We start from the raw sequence: 23,398 nt of genomic DNA on the forward strand, positions 1-23,398 counted from the left end.
ACGACAGTTTTCCGGTTTAGCGTCCACATTTTTCGCTGAGCCGGAAACACGAATCACAATAAAACGGTTGAAGCGCTTGATCTGAGTGAGAGACGACGGATAAACAAATGCAGCAGTTGATTCTTTGCAGTGACATCACTCTGGGGGGCTCTGCATGTCTGTGCAGGGTGGAATGTTCAGCAATTAGTGACACATTAGCAAACACAGCCAAAAAAACTTTAACCCCCAATTCACACCAAAGCGCAACGGGAGCAGAGAACACGAGCAGCTTTAGAACTCCATTTTGACCGGTCAGTGTAACACCGACAGTGTCATACGCGCGTCCAACGAGCGTCTGACGCTGACGCGCTGCTCGAGAGGTTGGAGTTCTAATTTTACAGCGTCAACAGTGTGTCTCCAAGGTTTTTAAAATGGGAAAGACAGGAAATAAACACACATTGTCAAAATAAACTTCCATTGCCCTTTCAAAATAAGTTAACCAAAGTCAAGACAACGACGTAAACAACGCACACTGTGTCCAAGGTTCATGATGGACGACGAAAAGTTAATCCTCGAAGTGGAGAAATATAACATAATTATAATTATTAATTATAATGTCACTCTTTATGGACACCTGCTCCGCAAGGCTCAGGGTTCACTTTCTCTCTCTCCAAGATTAGTCCTGGTTTAGTCCTGATGTAGTCCTGGTTTAGTCCTGGTTTAGTCCTGACCCGCCCTTAACCCAGAACGTTAAAACTCACCCGTTTCAGTGACTATTTGCCCGTATAAATGTATCGGCCTTATTACCTGGATGGACATAAGATTTTAATCACGCTCATAACGTTTGTTAATTATAAGTGATTTTACCTTATTGAAGAAAAAACAAACAAAAACGGAGGTGTTTAATGTGCGTGTTAATAGATTTAAACCTCATTAACACAAATGCGTTGCAGTTGTACTTAATTCACAATACACTTAATACACCTTCTAAATTAATACACTTTAACATAAAATAAATGATAAAAAGCAAGTACAAAATGTGACGTCTGAAAACAGTGAGAAGATGTGCAGCTGCAGCAGGAGCGTCTCTGACTCTGGTGTGAATTGAAACTTTGAAATTTACGCGTCTGTGCAGCTCCACCTACGTTAAACGCTGCTGCAGCTCCTGGTGTGAACTCGGCGTAAGACGGCCTGAAAATGATTTTCTTTTCAACAAAAAGATGAGAATGACTCACTGAAAAACTGTTGGCTAATGCTAATGCTAATGCTAATGCTAATGCTAATGCTAACCCTTTGAGAGGGACGTGTTTAACGGCACAAATCATCTCACCTGATGGAAACACCTAAGTGAGTTCTTTTTGGTCAGACTGGGTTAAAACAAAAAGATTAAAGTCTAACTTGAGTAACAGAGGTTCAGAGAGAGCAGTGCCTACAGTTAGCGTCACACTTGTACAGACACTTGTACAGACACTTGTACAGTTGTGTGTGCAGTGGTACCACTTGCAGCAGGGACAGGTAGCCCATGCCCACGTTGTCGTAGTTGACTTTGACGTTCTTCCAGCGGACCTCTCCTGGATGCTGCAGCATCAGCTCCTCACACTGAGAGCGATTCTCCACCTCCGCAGGCTCAAACCTCTCCCCAGACGTTTCATTCGAACAATAATAAAACTTTCCAGCGAAAAGATTGACTCCCATGATGCTGAAGATGAGCCAGAAGATCAGACAAACCAGGAGGACGTTAAAGATGGACGGGATCGCTCCGACCAAGGCGTTAACCACCACCTGCACCGCAGAGAACCACAGTAAAACAGTGTCCATCATAATCATAGATACTGTGCAGTGACATCACACGGGGTGTTCTACACGTATCTCTATGGTGAAATGTTCAGCAGTTACCATTGAGATACAAAGCACACATTAGCAAACACTAACAAAAGAGTTTTAAGATTGTCTGAAAACTCAATAAACACAAAAAGATTTTAAAGAGCACATTTTCAGGAGCCTGTGATCAGTCCAGGTGTTATTTTATTTTTTGTATTTATTTATTTGAGACGTTCATGGTCCTGTTTAGGAGTTTGATATTACAATAAAAGGTGAGCGTGACAAACTGAAAAACGTTTGACTAATAAAGCTAATGCCTTTCAGTCCAGCTGCAGCTTCCATGTGCGTCGGGTCTTACTGTGGTGTGACACTCACATGTGAACTGAAGCTCTTCTGCTGTGGTCAGCGCCTTTGAAGGCTGCACAGAAACCATGAGATCACAAGATCACACAATAACTGTTCATTTATGAAGGTCGCTCTGGTGTCTGGACTGCACATGTGCAGTCTGAGCTCTTTTGTTACTTGTAATAAGAAGAATATTCACAGATTCCTGCGTGAAGTCGCCCCCATCAAACACAAACGTCTACAAAACTATGTCAACCGTTTGTATTTGTTTGTGTTTCAAAAAGTTTCGTTTGTGAGATTCCGGTTTTTAAGATCTTAACAGTTTTACGTTCGGCCGACTAGGGGTGCGCAAAAATATCGGAATATCGATATTTCATATCGTTTAATGTGATGATACAGTATCAATATCATGGGCTACTGTATCGATATTTCACCAAGAGTATTTTTAGGTGTGTTTTACTAAATTATTACAGCACTACAGTTTTGTTGCTTGTTTAGTGAAAGGAAACTCGTTTGTTCAACACATTTGACATTTTTACTGTTTTGATGATTAAAATGTTTGTGTTTTATGTGAACTTTGCACAAGAAGTGGTTTAACAAAGACTTTTAGTATCACAGCCACAATTTAGCCTTTATTTTTTATTGAACCGTATCGAATCGATTTGAAATATATTGTATCGAACTGAAAGTGCACTGTATCGAGATATGTATCGTATCGTGGCTTGTGTATCGAGGTCTGCAACTCCTTAATGATACCAGCCCTACGGCCGACGACGTCATCCAGCCCCTCAAAATGAGAAACAGCCTCAAAACAGCAGAAAATTAAACTAAATGTTTGTTTTTGGTTTGTGCTGTTTTGTGCTGTGACAGTTTTCATTTCTGTGAGTATATTTCTAAAATGATTCATTATTGCTTTTACGGAAATTATATGGCATCATTTCCGCTCAGCTGACGGCAGCGGCTTTAACCAAACTCCACAAAAGCAGAGAAACGATCTGAGGCTGTGGAAAAGTCTGCATCAGTTTTTAGTAAATCGCTTTGGATTCATATTTTTTGCCGCTGTCAGCTGAGCGGAAATGACGCCATATAACAGTGTCAAACTCATGTATCCAACCTACTTTGATCCTAAAGGGGCCGAATCAAAAAAACTCATGTCATATAAACCCCAAAAATAACAACAAGTTCAAATATTTGTGCAAAGAAACGCAAATCTATTACAGAAATCTTTTTTAATTGATGAACTCTTTCTTTTACAAAATATTATAATATTATGAACAACCTGAAACTTTAAGAAAAAATGCTATTTCAACACAAAGTTTTAACATGAACTTTTTTGCAAATAAGAATAAATAAATTTTTGTTGTAAAATCCTGCACTCGGCTCCACTTTTCTCATGTTGGACATTTTTCTGATGAGGGTGTCACGGTCAACAGTCAAAACGATCGTCCTTTAAGAGCGTTTGGAAAGAGACAAGTCTTCATTTGTGCTGCTCTGGTGGGAGGGGCCACGTACAGAGACGCTGGAGACGCTGCTGTGATAAACACCACAGAAAATTAACAAGATTTTAATAGAAAATATCATTCAAATATTTTAGTAGAAAATCAGCCGAGGGCCAGATTAAAGGTCTTGGAGGGTTGGATCTGGCCCCCGGGCCGCATGTTTGACACCTGTGCCATATAACTATTGCAAGAAGTAGAAGAACCATAATCGCAAAAACGAAGCATAAACGATTGACATAGTTTTAGTGCAGGTTTGCATTTGATGGGGCGACTTCACGGAGGTCGGACGGGCACTGGACTAATGCTAATGCTAATGTTAATGCTAGCTTAACGTTCTTTGAGAGAGACGTGTTTAACAGCACAAATCATCTCACCTGTTGTACTTCAGCTGAGTCAGTTCTGTCTGGTCAGGTTGGGTTAAAACAAAACTCAGATTAATGTAATAACAAAGTCTCAGACAGAGCAGTGCCTACAGTTAGCATCACCCCCAGGGAACGTGGACGACATCATCTGCACAGTATAAATAAGAGTCCATGATAAACACAGTGAGGTTAGTTACTCTCATGCCCTCGAACCGCGACAGAGCGCGCAGCGGCCTCAGCGCACGCAGCGTCCGCAGGGACTTGATGGCGCCGAGCTCAGAGTAACCGAGAATATTCGCCGTGAGAGACACCAGCGACACCTGACAAGAGAGTTTAAGAGACAACTGAGAACCGAAGCAAAACCAGTTATGATCCTCCTCTAAACCTGTTCAGATCCTCTTCTAGACCTGTTCAGATCCTCTTCTAGACCTGTTCAGATCCTCTTCTAGACCTGTTCAGATCCTCTTCTAGACCTGTTCAGATCCTCTTTAAACCTGTTCAGATCCTCTTCTAGACCTGTTCAGATCCTCTTCTAGACCTGTTCAGATCCTTCTTTAAACCTGTTTCAGATCCTCTTCTCTTTAACCTGTTCAGATCCTCTTCTAGACCTGTTCAGATCCTCTTCTAGACCTGTTCAGATCCTCTTTAAACCTGTTCAGATCCTCTCTAAACCTGTTCAGTTCAGACCTCTAAACCTGTTCAGATCTCTCTCAGATAAACCTGTTCAGATTCTAGACCTTCTTCTAGACCTGTTCAGATCCTCTTCTAGACCTGTTCCTCTTTCAACCTGTTCAGATCCTCTTCTAGACCTGTTCAGATCCTCTTCTAGACCTGTTCAGATCCTCTTCTAGACCTGTTCAGACCTGTTCAGATCTCTTCTAGACCTGTTCAGATCCTCTTCTGTTCAGATCCTCTTAAACCTTAGACCTGTTCAGATCCTCTTCTGTTCAGACCTGTTCAGATCCTCTTCTAGACCTGTTCAGATCCTCTTCTAGACCTGTTCAGATCCTCTTTAAACCTGTTCAGATCCTCTCTAAACCTGTTCAGATCCTCTTCTAGACCTGTTCAGATCCTCCTCTCTGTTCAGATCCTTCTAGACCTGTTCAGATCCTCTCTAACCTGTTCAGATCCTCTTTCTAGACCTGTTCAGATCTCTCTTCAGTTCAACCTGTTCAGATCCTCCTCTAAACCTGTTCAGATCCTCTTCTAGACCTGTTCAGATCCTCTTCTAGACCTGTTCAGATCCTTCTTTAAACCTGTTCAGATCCTCTTCAGACCTGTTCAGATCTCTTCTAGACCTGTTCAGATCCCTCTAAACCTGTTCAGATCCTCTTCTTAGACCTGTTCAGATCCTTCTTTAAACCTGTTCAGATCCTCTTCTAGACCTGTTCAGATCCTCTTCTAGACCTGTTCAGATCCTTCTTTAAACCTGTTCAGATCCTCTTCTAGACCTGTTCAGATCCTCTTCTAAACCTGTTCAGATCCTTCTTTAAACCTGTTCAGATCCTCTTCTAGACCTGTTCAGATCCTCTTCTAGACCTGTTCAGATCCTCTTCTAGACCTGTTCAGATCCTCCTCTAAACCTGTTCAGATCCTCTTCTAGACCTGTTCAGATCCTCTTCTAGACCTGTTCAGATCCTCTTCTAACCTGTTCAGATCCTCTTCTAAACCTGTTCAGATCCTCTTCTAGACCTGTTCAGATCCTCTTCTAGACCTGTTCAGATCCTCTTCTAGACCTGTTCAGATCCTTCTTTAAACCTGTTCAGATCCTCTTCTAGACCTGTTCAGATCCTCCTCTAAACCTGTTCAGATCCTCTTCTAAACCTGTTCAGATCCTCTTCTAGATCTGTTCAGATCCTCTTCTAGATCTGTTCAGATCCTCCTCTAAACCTGTTCAGATCCTCTTCTAGATCTGTTCAGATCCTCCTCTAAACCTGTTCAGATCCTCTTCTAGACCTGTTCAGATCCTTCTTTAAACCTGTTCAGATCCTCTTCTAGACCTGTTCAGATCCTCTTCTAGACCTGTTCAGATCCTCTTCTAGACCTGTTTAGATCCTTGTCTAAACCTGTTCAGACCCTCCTCTAGACTGGTTAGAATCCCAGTGGACCGGACTTGGACTTACATCTACGATAAGGAAGTCCAGCCAGCACCAGGCGTTGGTGAAGTAGGTTTTGAACCCATAGGCCACCCACTTGAGAACCATCTCCACCACAAACACGTAGGTGAAGACCTGGTCTGCGAACTCCAGCACGATCTTCACCACGCGCCGCTGCTCCAGGTAGATGTCCTCAAAGGCCTGAGGAACACAAGAGGAACACAAGCCCAGCTGTTCTCCGCAGTGAATTTCAGATGATCTCACAGTGTTCTCCAGTCCAGTCCAGAGCCCCTCCCACACCTCCTGACCCCTCCCACTTAGCTCCTAACCCTTTCCCCTTTGCTCTTCACATTGTGCATCATGCTCAATAATAAGCGTGAACCTCGTCATGCAGCTCAAATATTCAGTTATTTAAAACGTACACAGGTCCGGTCACATGACAAACATCCACCAGCAAAGAACCAATCACAGCAAAGATTAGAAAAAGACCAATCAGAGAAGAGCTTGTCATTCAGTGTTTCTCCTGGAAGGTGCAGGGAGCATCTCTTCAAATCAGCACTGAAATCATCACTTCACTCACATCAGTCAAAAAGAACTTGCCAAATGTGGCATTATGAGTCACTCTAGTTAAACTGTTCTAAGTGGGCGATCCCTAACTCCTGACCCCTGACCCCTAACTCTAAGGTTAGAGGTCAGAGGTTAGGGGTCAGGGTGTGTCTTGGTTTGTAGACCAGTGAGCATCAGAGCAGTGACTTGAGCCAGGGCCGTCATGATAACCTCAAAAATGAATCACCGTGGTACTAAGAGGCCGACCACGGTGCATGCTGGGCCACCGCGATCACCGCACGTGACCAACGTGACCCGACCCAGAGTCCTACACGGGTCCATTTTAGAGACCCGCACCCGACCGGACCCGTGAAGATTCCACCCTTTACCGCCTGTGCCCGTGATAACCCAGGACTAACCCAGGACTGACTCAGGATTATCCCAGGACTAATTTGGAACTAACCCAGGACTAACTAAGGACTAAGGTGCACCCGCGTAGACTGTCGGGTGATCACAGGCGAAAGGACCCGTGTAGAGCTCCGCGCCACACGGAGGTAAGTGCAGCCATCGCCTCATCGTGCTTTGCGGACACCCTGCTCTCTGTTCTCTCTCTCTTAAGTCCACGGGTACCTGACCTGGTGCAGGATGCAGTGACCTGAGTGACCTGAGCTGCCACAGTGAGAGCTGGAGAGATGCAGAGGCACTTGTTTCAAAGCCAAATGTTACTTCTACCACGTTACCCACGCTATATCTGTGGTATCACCACGTACCGCGGTGTTGAGCTGCTGTACCACACTGCAGGACAAATTCCCAAACCACGACAGCTGTGGCTGTTTCCACAGATATTGAATTTTTCTATCAGCTGTTAGTTCAGTTGCCGTGGTTACAACATGCCATCGCTACGGTCACAGCGTGCTGGTTGCCATGGTTACAACATGCCATCGCTACGGTCACAGCGTGCTGGTTGCCATGGTTACAACATGCCATCGCTACGGTCACAGCGTGCTGGTTGCCATGGTTACAACATGCCATCGCTACGGTCACAGCGTGCTGGTTGCCGTGGTTACAACATGCCATCGCTACGGTCACAGCGTGCTGGTTGCCGTGGTTACCAGGGCGCCGCTGCTCAGCAGGATCATGAAGATGATGAAGGTCTCAAAGTAGTTGTGCTCGACGATGGAGAAACAGGTTTTCCTGAAGTTGGTCCAAATCAGACCCCGACCCAGACTGGAGTCTACGTCCAAGGCCGGACAGCGTCTGTAACAGTCTGTGGAGACAGCGCCCCCAACAGGACAGTGAATACACTGCAGATCTATGGGTGAGCACAGCGCCCCCAACAGGACAGCGCCCCCTGCAGGTCCATGCAGTAACAGAGAGCTCACAGGAGACTAATGTTACTGCAGCGCCCCCTGCAGGTCCATGGACGTCACTACATGAGCTGTTCCAAACAGAACCTTTGTGTCATGGAGGTAATGGCAGGAAGGATGGATGTGCATGTGGTGAAAGACGAGGAGGGAGAGAGAGAAGGAGAGAGAGAAGGACATGACAGGGGGATGATGGGGTTATGGGTCAAAGGGTGATGAGCTTAGGATTGGAGGTCAGAGGGGGCAGAGGTCAGAGGGTTGGAGGTCAGAGGGGGCAGAGGTCAGAGGGTTGGAGGTCAGAGGGTTGGAGGTCAGAGGGTTGGAGGTCAGCGCTCTCACTTTCGGAGCAGCAGTCTTCAGGGGCGTCTGGCTCCTCTTCCTCCTCCTCCACCACCACAGGGTTCCTCTCCACAGTGCTGCACTCAGACGACACCTCCTCGTCCTGTCAGGGGTCAAAGGTCATTTTCACAAACCGCTGCGCCTCACAGGGGGAGGGGTTAGGGACAGGGGGAGGGGTTAGGGACAGGGGGAGACATTCGGACACTTCCGTAGCATCTGTTCTGACCTGGTCCTGGTCCGACAGTTCGGACTCAGACTCGGACTCGGACTCGGGAGGGGCCAGAGGGACCCTTAGAGCCACGATATTGTCATAGTAACAGCTGTTCCTGTCGTCTTTACTTTGCCCCGATGACATCACCGGGGTCAGCGCCACAAGCTCCTCCCCCTCGTTCTTTGTCTCGTCTGATTGGTTGACCTCAGTGGTGCTTGTTTCTGACAAGACACAAAATGATATGGTCCATTTTAGTCCTGGTTTAGTCCTGGTTTAGTCCTGGTTTAGTCCTGGTTTAGTCCAGCTGGTTTTACCTGGTTCTTGTCTGTGGGGCCAGTACTTCAGGACCAGGTCTCGGACCTTGGTCTTGGTCCAGTCGAGCCCGTTCTGGATCCGGTTCACAGCGATCTGAAGGTTGTTCTCAGAGTCGTCCTCTGGAGCAGAGAGGTTGTCTCCACTGAAGGAGGAGAGCAGCAGAGCCAGGAACAGGTTCAAGACCTGCACCAGAGACCAGGGTTAGTCCTGGTTCAGTCCTGGTGTAGTCCTGGTGTAGTCCAGGTCTAGTCCTGGTCTAGTCCTGGTTTGGGCCTTACCACCAGGTTCCCGATGACCATGACCATCATGAAGACGATGAGACACATGGTTTGTCCGGACACCTCCATACAGTCCCACATGGTCTCGATCCACTCTCCACACAGAACCCTGAAGATGATGAGGAACGAGTGGAAGAAGTCCGTCATGTGCCAGCGCGGGAGCTCGCAGTCCTCGGCGATCCGGCACACGCACTCGCCGTAGCTCCGCCCAAACAGCTGCATGCCCACCACGGCGAAGATGAACACGATGATGGCGAGGACCAGGGTCAGGTTCCCCAGGGCGCCCACAGAGTTCCCGATGATTTTAATGAGCATGTTCAGAGTGGGCCAGGACTTGGCCAGTTTAAACACTCGCATCTGCAACATATATGTACTGCATATATATATACTTTATACTTTATACTTTATTACTTTATTCTTTATACTATACAGTACTGCAGTACCACAGTACCATTACTGCATATACTGTTACTGTTAGAGGACAGACAGAACCACACAGAACCACACAGAACCACACAGAACCACATAGAGGACAGGAGATTCCAGTGTGTCTGTGTCTAGAACATGAAGCAGATTTGAGCCTTTAGTCTGAACAGACATTATTGTTGTGTCCTTGGGCAAGACTCTTTATACGTTTCCAACTCCTCACGTCTCCTGTAAATACGACAAACCTGTAGAACCTGAGGTCACCTGATGCAGAACGTGAGGTCACCTGACAGTTTTATTACGTATGTGTGTATGTGTGTATGTGTGTATGTGTGTATGTGTGTATGTGTGTATGTGTGTATGTGTGTATGTGTGTATGGACTGACCAATCGGAAGGAGCGCAGCACAGACAGTCCCTGGACATTGGCCAGTCCCAGCTCCACAAGGCTCATGGTGACGATGATGCAGTCAAAGATGTTCCAGCCCACCTGGAGAAGATATGAAAAAACAGTCTAAACCAGGTCTAAACTAGGTTTAAACCAGGACTAAACCAGGTTTAAACCAGGACTAAACCAGGTCTAAACCAGGTCTAAACTAGGACTAAAGCAGGACTGAACTAGGATTGTTACATGGACCAAAAAAACTCACCTGGAAGTAATGATACGGATCCAGAGCCAGAAGCTTCAGCACCATCTCAGCCGTGAAGATCCCAGTGAAGACCTGAAACAGAACCAGGTCTGAACTGGGACTAAACCAGGTCTAAACCAAGTCTAAAGCAGAACTAAACCAGTTCTATACAGGATTAAACCAGGTCTAACCCTAGACTAACACTGGTGGGTCAGTCCATATGAAATCAGCCGCCCTCCCCTATAATCTCCAACTGTCTTCCCTTATAACAAGCAAATAACGTTTAAGTCGATTAAAGGTAAATTAACCTTTCTGAAGGTGGAAAAGTCCTTAAGCTCCACCAAAAATGACCCATGAGAGCTCATTTTATAAAGATTCCGACTGAAATGAACGAAGTTAATAGTAGATGTTTTTATTACTTTAAACTAATCAGAAGAAGGGGCCAGAAAGATCACATTTGGTCTGTGACTATATTTGGGACTCTACACCGTCCACATGAAAACTCAGAAAAGTGTGAGATTTGTGTCAGATATGGTCATTCTCTCAAATATTCAGGTTCAGTTAGTTTGTAAAGATCTGCTTGGAGTAAACTGATCTTGGACCTCAAAAACTTAAAAAAAAAAAAAAAAAAAAAAAAAAACCTGAGCGGCAACCAAATGTGAGATGTTGGGGCCCACAGCCACAGCCTTAATATTGATACCCAATATTTGACAACAGATTCAGAATCTGTGACCAAGAATCTATAATAATAAAAATGTTCATCTTCCTAGCTCTATTTTTTATGAAGTTCTGGTCTCTCAAACATGTTTATAAATTAAGGCGTCCGAAAAAGTGAGCATGGCCCCAAAATTTCAACGGGCCGAAACTCATGACTGAATGGATTGAGCTAAAATTTTAGATTCTTTCATTTGATCATTTTAGAAATTTTTACAAATTTTTTCAGCCAAATCTGAGATGGCTCATAGGGGAGATTTCTTGAAAACGGTTGATTTCATATGGACTGACCCTGGTCTAAACTGGTTTAAACTGGTCTAGGCTGATCTAGACTGGTCTAGTCTGGTTTAGGTTGGTCTGGGGTGGTCTAGGCTGGTCTGGTCCAGTCTAGTCTGGTCTGGTCTGGGCTGATCTAGTCTAGTCTGGTCTGGCCTGGGCTGGTCCAGTCTGATTTAGGCTCATCTGGTCCAGTCTGGTCCTCACCAGGTTCCCAATGGTCAGCAGATGCTCAAAGTCCTGAGACATGGGGTAGTGCTCCATGGCCATGAACACCGTGTTGAGGACGATGCAGATGGTGATGCCCAGATCCACAAACGGGTCCATGACAATCAGGTACAGAACCCTCTGCAGGGGGCGCCAGCATGCACAGTCCCACACCAGGAACCGTGACGACACCCAGTACCAACACGGAGGACAGGGACGCTCCTCCTCCGGCTCTGAGACAGAAGACACTGATCTGAGACAAACACTCTTCCCCAGTGCTTCAGAATCAACCACAGACACAAACCCCACCAGAAAGACTCTGCCCCAAAGACTCTGCCCAAAGACTCTGCCCAAAAGACTCTGCCCAAAGACTCTGCCCCAAAGACTCTGCCCCAAAGACTCTGCCCCAAAGACTCTGCCCCAAAGACTCCACCTAAACCTTTCAGATTCAACCACAGGTGTGTGCATGTGTGTTGTGTACCTGCAGTTGTGTGTGTTGTGTACCTGCAGTTGTGTGTGTTGTGTACCTGCAGTTGTGTGTGTTGTGTGCAGTGTGTTGTGTACCTGCAGTGTGTTGTGTACCTGCAGTTGTGTGTGTTGTGTACCTGCAGTTGTGTGTGTTGTGTACCTGCAGTTGTGTGTGTTGTGTACCTGCAGTTGTGTGCAGTTGTGTGTGTTGTGTACCTGCAGTTGTGTGTGTTGTGTACCTGCAGTTGTGTGTGTTGTGTACCTGCAGTTGTGTGTGTTGTGTACCTGCAGTTGTGTGTGTTGTGTACCTGCAGGTGCCGTTTGGTCGTAAGATTCTGGGTCGTTCTTCCTCAGAGCCGCTTGCTGCAAACACAGAGAAGTCAAAGTCCTGGTTCAATCCTGGTTCAGTCCTGGTTCAGTCCTGGTTCAGTCACAGTCTGGACTCACCTCCTCCTCTCGGACCTTCAGGGCCTCCAGGATCTGCTGGTACTCTTCATCCTTCTGCCGCTGCTCATCAATGGAGGCCTGGTTCTGCTCGGCGTAGGCCATGGCCACCACCGCCAGGATCAGGTTTATGAGGTAGAACGAACCCAAGAAGATCACCACCACGAAGAACAACATGTAGGTCTTACCAGCTGCTCGCAGGGTCTGGAGAGGCGGATGCAAACAGACAAAGCTGTTAGTTTGGGTTAAGTCCTGGTTTAGTCCTCCATTAGTCCTGGTTTAGTTCCGTACCAGCTGGAAGAGGTTTTCCCAGAAGTCCTGTGTCATGAGCCTGAAGAGGGCAAGGAAAGCCCAGGCAAAGCTGTCATAGCTGGTGTAGCCATAATTTGGATTTGGTCCGGCTTTAAGACACACGTAACCGTCAGGGCAAACTCTGGGAACACACAAACATTTCAACTTTTCACCTTTTAAAAACCATAGAAAAAAATTCAAATGTACAAAAATGAGACTCACCCAGCATCTGAGCTGTTCCCACACAGAAGAGGATCCCTCTGTCCCTCCAGAAAGTAATAGTTTGCTGCAAAACACAGACAGCCGCAGCTAGAGGAGCATCCACAGACTACATGAAGATGTGTGACCTCACCCACAGCAGCAGAGCACTCCCATGCTCATTTTCTATTTGGAATACAATGACCAGTGGGTTAGCTTTGTCCATTTATATACAGTCTATGACCTATAAGTATATCGCCCTAAATGGCTAACCGAAGAGCTCCTGAAGCCTCAACTATGGGCCAATAACCTGTCCCTCCACAATATGGAAGCTCAAGCATCATCATGGCTCAGATAAGCGGCACATGGATCAATACATGAGCACAGCACAGAAGGGCATTGGCAAAAACACTAGGGGAGCCAAACACCAACTCCTGATTGACCAAACAGTCGCCCGCAACTGCAGAACCTGTAAGACCAACCTGTGCACTGCCTGGATTGATTACAAGAAATCCTCTGACTCAATGCCACACACATGGATCACTGAGAGCTTGGAGCTGTACAATATCAACAGGACTCTAAGGGCCTTCACTGCAAACTCAGTGCGGTTGTGGAAAACCACCGTTTAAGCCAATGGGAAGCCACTTGCACAAGTGTCCATCAAATGTGGCATATACCAAGGAGACTCACTGTCCCCACTGCTGTTCTGCATCTGAACCCCCTCAGCCAAATCATCGACCGCACTGGCTACAGATACGACTCAGAAACGGGGCCACCATCAGTCACCTCCTCTACATCGAAAACATCGAGCTGTACGCTAAGAACGAGACATCGACTCACTGATCCACACCACCAGGATCTACAGCACAGACACTGGAATGTCATTCAAGCTCGAGAAATGCACAAAGAGAGGGGAGGTAGAACACACAGAGGGAACAATAGCAGGACAGTTACAAGTATCTCTGTATCTCACAAGCAAATGGCTCCTCGAAGGGACAACAAGGAAAGCAGCTACGGCCAAATACCTGCAAAGCCGAAAAAAACAAAAACAACAAAAAAACACGCGCGCAAACGGACGCTCAGAACAACATATAATGAACCAAATGGGATTCACACTTTTTTTCGGGGAAAGTTCTTCTCAGGTGGAGGTGGACACCACCCCCCACTTCAGCTCATCTATTTGTTCTGCTGAAACACTTTTCATGTGTTTCATTTGCACACAGCTGATGGATCAGATCCATGAGCAGAGATGAACGAGGGCTCGGGGTTCAGTGATTTTACCACTTCTTGAACAGATCTCATGCTCACTAATGCACCTTTTTCAAGGTATGTGTGAGTAATATTTACAACTGTAATGAAATAAATGCTACAGGTTTGAGTCTGATTCAGGTGCTCCCAGAGGCTCGGTGTAGTTATAACGGCGTTTCGATGGTGTATTTATCCGGTTGATGTAAACAGAAACTTTTTTGAAAACGATGCTGTGTGCACGATGTTATTTTGGAAAATGGAGGGAGAGAAATATTCATTTCTCAAAATACTCGTGTACGTGTAAACGGGGCCTAAATGACAAAGGAATAAACACGAACCACCTGATTTCAGTGGCTACAGACGGAGCAGCGAGTGTGAGAGGGTCACAGAGGGTTTGTGTATCATGATGATCATTTTGTATTTGTAGACGACTGAGTCATTTTAATAGTCGGTTTATACAGTTAATATACTGACAGCCTGTGTTGTCTTCATATTAGGCTTATATAAGACTTTTCATTTTGTGCGGCTCCAGGCAGGTTTGGTTTTTGTTTTTTTGGGCCAATATGGCTCTTTGAATATTGTGGGTTGCCGACCCCTGAGCTAGAGGATTGTGCACCTGGGTTATTGATGAACTCGTAGTAGTTAAAGTCGCCCTGTCCGTCTGTGGTGTTTTGGAGCAGGTCAGAGCTGTTGGCGGCGGTGGCATTGAGGGGAGGGGCTAGGACACACTTCTGACGCAGGTTTCCCATAAACAGCTGAAGTCCGATGAGAGCAAAAACACTGAGGCAGAACACGGTCAGGATCATCACGTCTGACAGCTTCTTCACAGACTGGATCAAAGCACCTACGATGGTCTTCAGACCTGAGAAGAACAGAGACCGGTTAGACCAAAGACCAGAGACCCAACCAGACCAGAGACCAGACCAAAGACCAGAGACCAGACCAAAGACCAGAGATCTGACCAGAGACCAGGTTAGAACAGAGACCAGACCAGAATCCAACTCACCTGGGATCACAGTGATGGTCTTCAGAGCACGAAGGACCCTGAAAGTCCTGAGCGCTGATACATTTCCCAGATCCACAAACTCGGTCAGATACCTGCCTCAGAGTCAAAGACAAACACATGAGAATCACATGAACAAATACACACAAACACACACATGCACACACACACACAGACACACACACACACACTCATACACCAGTGTACACAGACACTGCGGACGAGGGGGGTTAAGTGTCCACCACTGGGTCACGAGGTTAGGAGGGTTATAGGGGTCGGGGGGGGGGTCAGGGGGATCATGATGGGTCATAGGGGTCATGGGGGTCATGGGGGTCATGGGGGTCATTGGGATTAGGAGGATCCTGTGGGTTAGGGCAGAGTGTTCTCACGCCATGGAGATGACCATAAAGTCGAGCCAGTTCCAGGGGTCTCGGAGAAAAGTGAAGTCTCCAACACAGAATCCTCTGGAGCAAACCTTCACCAGAGCCTCGAACGTGTAGATCCCCGTGAACACATACCTGAGGAGAGCAGACAGATGTTTAAATCAGATCTATAATGCCTGTGTGTCTCTGTAGTTCTAATCTCTGACTCCTGGAAGGTAAAGGTTTTGACCAATTTTCAAAACCGCACTCGCCGCCATCCGCCGATTGATTTTAGATTTTAGAACAATCATATAGCGAACAAACTAAGGAGCCTCGATAAAAATGCAAACTCTATAGCTCATTCATTCCAAAATTTGCTCATTGTGCATGTTCGCATTCTTAATTGTCCGTAACAAAACTCCGCTCGTTGCTCAGGGTTTAACTCCCTGTTCAGAGCCTCACCGTGAGTGCGTGGGCTCAATAAACGCGCCAGTTTGTTGCTCAAGAATCGTGGCTTTATTTGATTGATTGATTGATAGCATTTATATAGCACCTTTCAAGATCCCCAAAGTGCTTTACAGTTCATTATTCAGTCACTCCACACTCAGTGGTGGTAAACTACTACTGTAGCCACAGCTGCCCTGGGGCAGACTGATGGAAGCGAGGCTGCCAATCTGCACCATGGGCCCCTTCGACCACCACCATCACTCACGCTCACACCACTTTCATACTAGGCAATGTAGGTGAAGTGTCTTGCCTAAGGACACAACCACAGTTTTTTTGCCACTGGCCCCACTGTGGCACCTGGAATTCCTCGCGGTCTCCCATCCAAGTCCTACCCAGGCCCAGACCTGCTGACGGGATCAGGCTTTTTACAAGCCGGTGTGGCCACATACAAGCCGTGATGCACTAAATAACAGGACAATTGCTTCCTGACTCACTTCAGTCGCTTTCCTACTATTCATTCTACATACAGTAAGAGACACCTGTGCGCTCCACGGGCCCATTCAAGAAGCGCGTGCCTCGGGGGCGCACACGCAGTCACGCTCACGCCACACGCCACACGCCGCTATAAACATTGCACATAGGAGTAAAGACGCATATTTCATAACACTTAACAATATAGGCTGTAATATATATATTTTAAAATTTGAGTAGTTAAACCACCACCAGCCCGAATTTAATTAAAATATTATTTTTCGTCACGTCATCCGCCCGTAAACGCAATCCGCGCATCTCTAGTGTACATCCAGTCTGTGTGAAGAGCTCTGATTGGTTGTTTGAAGAGGTGAACTGCTGTGATTGGTGGATACTCACTCCACGGTCTTACTCCAGGGCGGCGGGTCGCTCATGGTCATGAAAACACAGTTGGTCAGAATTGTCATCATGATGAAGAGGCTGAAGACTGTTGGGTTCAGAGTCAAAGAAGTGTACAGATACTCTGGAGTCAAAACATGAATGACACGTGTGAATGTTGTAAAAAGGAATACACTTAAAAATAACTTTAAAAATGTAAAAACCTTTATCAATCAGTCAATCAATCAATCAGTCAAACTTTATTTATAGAGAGCTTTTCATACAAAAACTGCAACACAAAGCACTTTACCCTTTGATTTGATCACTGCTTTGCACTTTTGGTATTTCTTGACCCTGATGTGGTGCAGCTGTGATGTGAAAACTGTGAAACTCTGTGTGTAGGTGATGGGGTTGTCATGGCAGCAGTGATCAAAGTAAAGGGTAAAAGCTGTTTTTAAACATCTACATTCACATGTGTCAATTCTGATGCAGTGAGAGTCAGTGGGTTAGAGTTGGTGGGGTAACGGTTAGTGGGGTTAGGGTTAGTGGGTTAGGGTTAGTGGGTTAGGGTTGGTGGGTTAGGGTTAGGGTTAGTGGGTTAGGGTTAGTGGGGTTAGGGTTAGTGGGGTTAGGGTTAGTGGGGTTAGGGTTGGTGGGTTAGGGTTGGTTGGGGTTAGGGGTAGGGTTAGTGGGGTTAGGGTTAGGGTTAGTGGGTTAGGGTTAGTGGGTTAGGGTTAGTGGGGTTAGGGTTAGTGGGTTTAGGGTTAGTGGGGTTAGGGTTAGGGTTTTTGGGGTTAGGGTTAGGGTTAGTGGGTTAGGGTTAGGGTTTGTGGGTTAGGGTTAGGGTGGGTTAGGGTTAGGGGTGGGTTAGGGTTAGTGGGTTAGGGTTAGTGGGGTTAGGGGTTTAGGGTTTGGGGTGGGTTAGGGTTAGTGGGTTAGGGTTAGGGTTAGGGGTTGGGTTTAGGGTTAGGGTGGGTTAGGGTTGGTTGGGTTAGGGTTAGTGGTGGGTTAGGGTTAGTGGGTTAGGGTTAGTGGGTTAGGGTTAGTGGGTTAGGGTTAGTGGGTTAGGGTTAGTGGGTTAGGGGTTAGGGTTAGTGGGTTAGGGTTGGTGGGTTAGGGTTGTGGGTTAGGGTTAGTGGGGTTGGTGGGTTAGGGTTAGTGGGTTAGGGTTAGGGTTAGGGGTTAGTGGGTTAGGGTTAGTGGGTTAGGGTTAGGGTTAGGGTTAGGTGGTTAGGGTTAGGGTTATGGGTTAGTTAGGGTTAGGGTTAGGTGGGTTAGGGTTAGTGGGTTAGGGTTAGGGTTAGTGGGTTAGGGTTAGGGTTAGTGGGTTAGGGTTGGGTAGTGGGTTAGGGTTAGGGTGGGTTAGGGTTAGGGTTTGGGTTAGGGTTAGTGGGTTAGGGTTAGTGGGTTAGGGTTAGGGTGGGTTAGGGTTTGGTGGGTTAGGGTTAGGGTTAGGGTTAGGGTTAGTGGGTTAGGGTTGTGGGTTAGGGTTAGTGGGTTAGGGTTAGTGGGTTAGGGTTAGTGGGGTTAGGGTTAGGTGGGTTAGGGTTAGTGGGGTTAGGGTTAGTGGGGTTAGGGTTAGTGGGGTTAGGGTTAGTGGGTTAGGGTTGGTGGGTTAGGGTTGGTGGGTAGGGTTAGTGGGTTAGTGGGTGGTTAGGGTTAGTGGGGTTAGGGTTAGTGGGTTAGGGTTAGTGGGTTAGGGTTTGTGGGGTTAGGGTTAGTGGGTTAGGGTTAGGTGGGTTAGGGTTGGTGGGTTAGTGGGTTAGGGTTAGGGTTAGTGGGTTAGGGTTAGGGTTAGGGGTTGGGTTAGGGTTGGTTAGTGGGTTAGGGTTAGTTGGGTTAGGGTTAGTGGGTTAGGGTTAGTGGGTTAGGGTTAGGGGTTAGGGTTAGTGGTTAGGGTTAGTGGGTTAGGTTGGGTGGGTTAGGGTTGGGTGGGTAGTGGTGGGTTGGTGGGTTAGGGTTAGTGGGTTAGGTGGGTTAGGGTTAGGGTTAGGGTTAGGGTTAGTGGGTTAGGGTTAGTGGGTTAGGGTTAGTGGGTTAGGGTTGGTGGGGTTAGGGTTAGTGGGTTAGGGTTAGGTTGGGGTTAGGGTTAGTGGTGGTTAGGGTTAGTGGGTTAGGGTTGGTGGGTTAGGGTTAGTGGGTTAGGGTTGGTGGGTTAGGGTTAGTGGGTTAGGGTTAGTGGGTTAGGGTTAGTGGGTTAGTTAGTGGGTTAGGTTAGTGGGGTGAGGATGGGTAGTCAGGGTTAGGGCAGGTGAGCACATGGAGGATATGAGTGGATGAGGATCCGGATGGCGAGCAGACGCAGGGGGTTGAAGGGCGAGAGCAGGTAACAGGCCGGCTCCGCGTTGAAGCGATAGATCACATTCCCTTTGCCCAAAATGATGAACGTCTGAAACAAAACACAGAAAACACAGTTTTATTATTGAACAAGGCTAAACGAAAACGTTGATAGTAGTTGTGCAGTGACATTCTACATGTATGTTTATGGTGGAATGTTCAACAGTTACCATGGAGACCTAACAAAATACACGCATTTGTAATATATATATATATATATATATATATATATATATATATATATATTATATACATATACATATACACATATATACATATATACAGTTGAGCTCAAAATTATTCATACCTCTGACTAATTTTGACTTAGTTACTTTTATTGAACTAGCAAGATTTTTCTTGATTAGAAATGACACAGGCGTCTCCCAGGAGATAAGACGATGTACAAGAGGAATCATTGTGGAAAAAAATATTTCTCAGCTTTTATTTACATTTGAACAAAAAGTGGCAAGTCTAAAATCATTCACCCCCTTTGTAAACTGTCAGAGTCTGAGGAAAAATACAAAGTTCTATACCATTTCAAACAGCACAAACTGTTCTAGAACTTCCTAATTCCCCTGATTCTTTGGGACGAGCTGTTTTAAACAAATGAACAGGTGAAAAACAGCAGGTCTTTGCAGTTTGTTTGTGAACTGTCATGGATAAGAGGATCTACGGCTGCGTATTGTGGCTGCTCACATGTGAGGAAAGGACTATTAGAACAAATCTAAATGTTTTCAAGTTCCAGTGGCTACAGTGCAAAGTATTATTAAAAATACAAGACGTTCCACACTGTGGAAAATCTCAGAGGATGTGGTCGGAAGCCACAAGTGACACCTGTGCTGGTCAGGAGGATAGTGACAGAGGTGAAAAAGAATCCACAGATCATCACCAAGGCCATCCAGGTGAATCTGGGCTCTGCTAGTGGAACATCTCAAGGCAGACAATTCAACAGACACGACATACTGCTGGTTCCACGGACGCAGACCAAGGAGGATGCTACTTCTCCAGATAAGGCACACGAAAGCCCGTTTAGCCTTTGCAAATGCTCATTTGGACAAAGAAAAAGACTTTTGCTCTTTTGTTTTATGGGCAGACGAAACAAAAATGGAATTGTTTGGTCACAATGATGTATCCTTTATTTGGCATAAAAAAGGAGAAGCCTTCAACTCTAAGAACAACATCCCCACTGTAAAACATGATGGTGGGAACCTAACGCTTTGGAGATGTTTTACAGCCAATGGACCAGTGAGTCTAATCACAGTAAACAGCCCCATGAACAAAGAGCAAAAGATCAAGATTCTCAACAACAACATCAAGCAGCCGCAGAGGAACTTGGACTGGGCACCAGTGAACATTTCAGCACGACAATGACCCAAAGCAAACAGCAAACGTGGTGAAAAAATGGTTATTGGAAAACAGCATTAGCATTTTGCAGTGGCCCAGCCAGAGTCCGGACTTGAATCCAACTGAGAATCTGTGGAGGGAGATAAAGATCAGGGTGATGGCAGGAGACCCTCCAATCTGAAAGCATTGGAGCTCACCGCTAAAAATGACAAAAATATCAGTGGAAACGTGCAAAAACTGGTCAGCAATTATAGGAAGCACTGGATTACTGTAGTAGCCAATAAAGGCTTTTCTATTGATTATTGAGAAGGGTATGAGTATGTGTGTGTGTGTGTGTGTGTGTGTGCGTGTGTGTGTGTGTGTGTGTGTGTGTGTGTGTGTGTGTGTGTGTGTGTGTGTGTGTGTGTGTGTGTGTGTGTGCGTGTGTGTGTGTGTGTGTGTGTTTACCTTTAGCATCACACTCACAGCTGCATATTATCAGTATTTTCTGTATAGTAATTGGTTGAATGGGCTCAGGGCTGCTCTGATTGGCTGATTTTCTCGTACCTTCTGTGATTGGTAGAAGGGGTCCAGATCCTCCAGCGGTGTGTTGAAAAACTCGGGGGCGGGGTCTCCGTAGATGAAGGGCAGGGGTTTTCCCGCCTCCAGGTCGGACGCCGGTTTGGGAAGGTCATCCTCAGAAAGCTGCAGTCAGACGTTTTAATTGTGGGAAATTTTCAAAGTAAAAAAAACAAAAACTTCCAGTGTCACTGAATTCAGTCTGTTTCAAACCTCGATGTTGTTTTCTCTGCGTTTCTCAGCGAGCTTCTGCTCTTCTTCGTGCTTTTCTTGTATTTTCTCCAGAGTCTGAAGAGTGAAAGGTCTGAACAGCTCTGCACCAACAGGGGGCAGCACCGGCGCCATCGCTCCTCACAACTGTGAAAGCAAAGAAAAAACATTCCATTTATGATGAAGAGAAAGAGGAGGAGGGTCAACGTTAGGGTCAGGGTCCTCAGGGGTCAGGGTTAGGCTCATGGGTCAGGGCAGGGGTGTCAAACTCATTTTGTTCCGGGGGTCGTATCAAACCGACTTTGATCCCAAAGTGTCCGGATCAGAAAACTCATGTCATATAAACCCCAAAAATAACAATAAGTTCAAATATTTGTGCAGAGAAACACAAATCTATTACACAAATCTTTTTTAATTGATGAACTCTTTCTTTTACAAAATATTATAATATTATGAACAACCTGAAACTTTAAGAAAAATGCTATTTCAACACAAAGTTTTAACATGAACTTTTTTGCAAATAAGAATAAGTCCATTTTGGGGGGGAATCCTGCACTCGGCTCCACTTTTCTCATGTTGGACATTTTTCTGATGAGGGTGTCACGGTCAACAGTCAAAACGATCGTCCTTTAAGAGCGTTTGGAAAGAGACAAGTCTTCATTTGTGCTGCTCTGGTGGGAGGGGCCACGTACAGAGACGCTGGAGACGCTGCTGTGATAAACACCACAGAAAATTAACAAGATTTTAATAGAAAATATAATTCAAATATTTTGGTAGAAAATCAGCCGAGGGCCAGATTAAAGGTCTTGGAGGGCCGGATCAGGCCCCTGGGCCGTATGTTTGACACCTGTGGGTTAGGGTCAAAGCCACACTGCTCTGGTTGGCATCGACAGCTCTACTGTTGGCAGAGACATGTTCCAAAGCCTCTACATCCCTGTGTGAGGAAGCTGTGGTCAGTCAGGATTCTGAATGAGCTTCTCATGTTCTATTTTCAGAATATGAACTGTTCTCCTGCAGGAGGCAGCGCAGAGCAACATAACTCCAACTCCAAAAGAACGAGTTAAAAAACTGTTTTACCAGAACCAATAACAGACGCGCGAGTGTCCAACCTGTGCACAACACCAGAGCAGATTCAGAAATACTGTAAAGTCTCAGGTCCACACGAGGGACACACGAGGGACACACGAGGGACACACGAGGGACACACATGAGGGACACACGAGGGACACGTGAGGGACACACGAGGGACACACGAGGGACACACGAGGGACACACGAGGGACACACAAGGGACACACGAGGGACACACGAGGGACACACGAGGGACACACGAGGGACACACGAGGGACACGTGAGGGACACACGAGGGACACGTGAGGGACACACGAGGGACACACGAGGGACACGTGAGGGACACACGAGGGACACACGAGGGACACGTGAGGGACACACGAGGGACACGTGAGGGACACACGAGGGACACACGAGGGACACGTGAGGGACACACGAGGGACACACGAGGGACACGAGGGACACACGAGGGACATGTGAGGGACACACGAGGGACACGTGAGGGACACACGAGGGACACGCGAGGGACACGCGAGGGACATGTGAGGGACACACGAGGGACACGTGAGGGACACACGAGGGACACGCGAGGGACACGTGAGGGACACACGAGGGACACACGAGGGACACACGAGGGACACACGAGGGACACGTGAGGGACACACGAGGGACACGTGAGGGACACGTGAGGGACACACGAGGGACACGCGAGGGACACATGAGGGACACACGAGGGACACATGAGGGACACGCGAGGGATGGGGACAGGCAGACAGGGGCAGACAGGTGCAGAGGTGGTTAGACAGGGCCAGACAGGGGCAGACAGGGGCAGACAGGAACAGACAGGAACAGACAGGGGCAGACAGGGACAGACAGGGACAGACAGGGGCAGACAGGAACAGACAGGGGCAGACAGGGACAGACAGGGGACAGACAGGGGCAGACAGGAACAGACAGGAACAGACAGGAACAGACAGGGACAGACAGGGACAGACAGGGGCCACAACACAACTGGTGCTGTGCCTGTTTTACAGGTCTCATGGTCTGTCTGTGGTATCACCTTTTATTGTGGACACATGACAGAGGTGGGACAGTCCCTTATGTTCTCACATTTAAAACCCTGTTCTACCATCTGGGCTGCCCCCAAAAACTCACCCGCCAAAC

The 23,398-nt window shown here is 46.7% G+C and overlaps 1 protein-coding gene across 1 annotated transcript in view; it reads right to left on the reverse strand.

The window, feature by feature from the left end:
• Nucleotides 1–21,299, reverse strand: part of scn4ab (sodium channel, voltage-gated, type IV, alpha, b) — a 34,068-nt gene extending 12,769 nt beyond the window's left edge. Inside the window, exons 1-21 of the mRNA XM_055153123.1 lie at nucleotides 21,168–21,299; nucleotides 20,943–21,071; nucleotides 18,975–19,104; nucleotides 16,737–16,824; nucleotides 15,447–15,575; nucleotides 15,061–15,152; nucleotides 14,671–14,916; nucleotides 12,831–12,894; nucleotides 12,609–12,750; nucleotides 12,321–12,521; nucleotides 11,406–11,765; nucleotides 10,230–10,301; nucleotides 9,968–10,069; nucleotides 9,156–9,512; nucleotides 8,877–9,060; nucleotides 8,578–8,783; nucleotides 8,352–8,454; nucleotides 7,761–7,915; nucleotides 6,130–6,303; nucleotides 4,204–4,326; nucleotides 1,477–1,761 (exon numbers count right to left, since the gene is read on the reverse strand). Of these exons, the coding sequence (XP_055009098.1) occupies nucleotides 1,477–1,761; nucleotides 4,204–4,326; nucleotides 6,130–6,303; nucleotides 7,761–7,915; nucleotides 8,352–8,454; nucleotides 8,578–8,783; nucleotides 8,877–9,060; nucleotides 9,156–9,512; nucleotides 9,968–10,069; nucleotides 10,230–10,301; nucleotides 11,406–11,765; nucleotides 12,321–12,521; nucleotides 12,609–12,750; nucleotides 12,831–12,894; nucleotides 14,671–14,916; nucleotides 15,061–15,152; nucleotides 15,447–15,575; nucleotides 16,737–16,824; nucleotides 18,975–19,104; nucleotides 20,943–21,071; nucleotides 21,168–21,299 (3,474 nt within the window). The remainder of the gene's footprint in view (nucleotides 1–1,476; nucleotides 1,762–4,203; nucleotides 4,327–6,129; nucleotides 6,304–7,760; nucleotides 7,916–8,351; nucleotides 8,455–8,577; nucleotides 8,784–8,876; nucleotides 9,061–9,155; nucleotides 9,513–9,967; nucleotides 10,070–10,229; nucleotides 10,302–11,405; nucleotides 11,766–12,320; nucleotides 12,522–12,608; nucleotides 12,751–12,830; nucleotides 12,895–14,670; nucleotides 14,917–15,060; nucleotides 15,153–15,446; nucleotides 15,576–16,736; nucleotides 16,825–18,974; nucleotides 19,105–20,942; nucleotides 21,072–21,167) is intronic.
• Between the last annotated feature and the right edge of the window lie 2,099 nt (nucleotides 21,300–23,398).

This window comes from Boleophthalmus pectinirostris, unplaced genomic scaffold (genome assembly GCF_026225935.1).
Source record: "Boleophthalmus pectinirostris isolate CB_2022bp ecotype Guang Dong unplaced genomic scaffold, ASM2622593v1 HiC_scaffold_17, whole genome shotgun sequence".
NCBI lineage: Eukaryota > Metazoa > Chordata > Actinopteri > Gobiiformes > Gobiidae > Boleophthalmus > Boleophthalmus pectinirostris.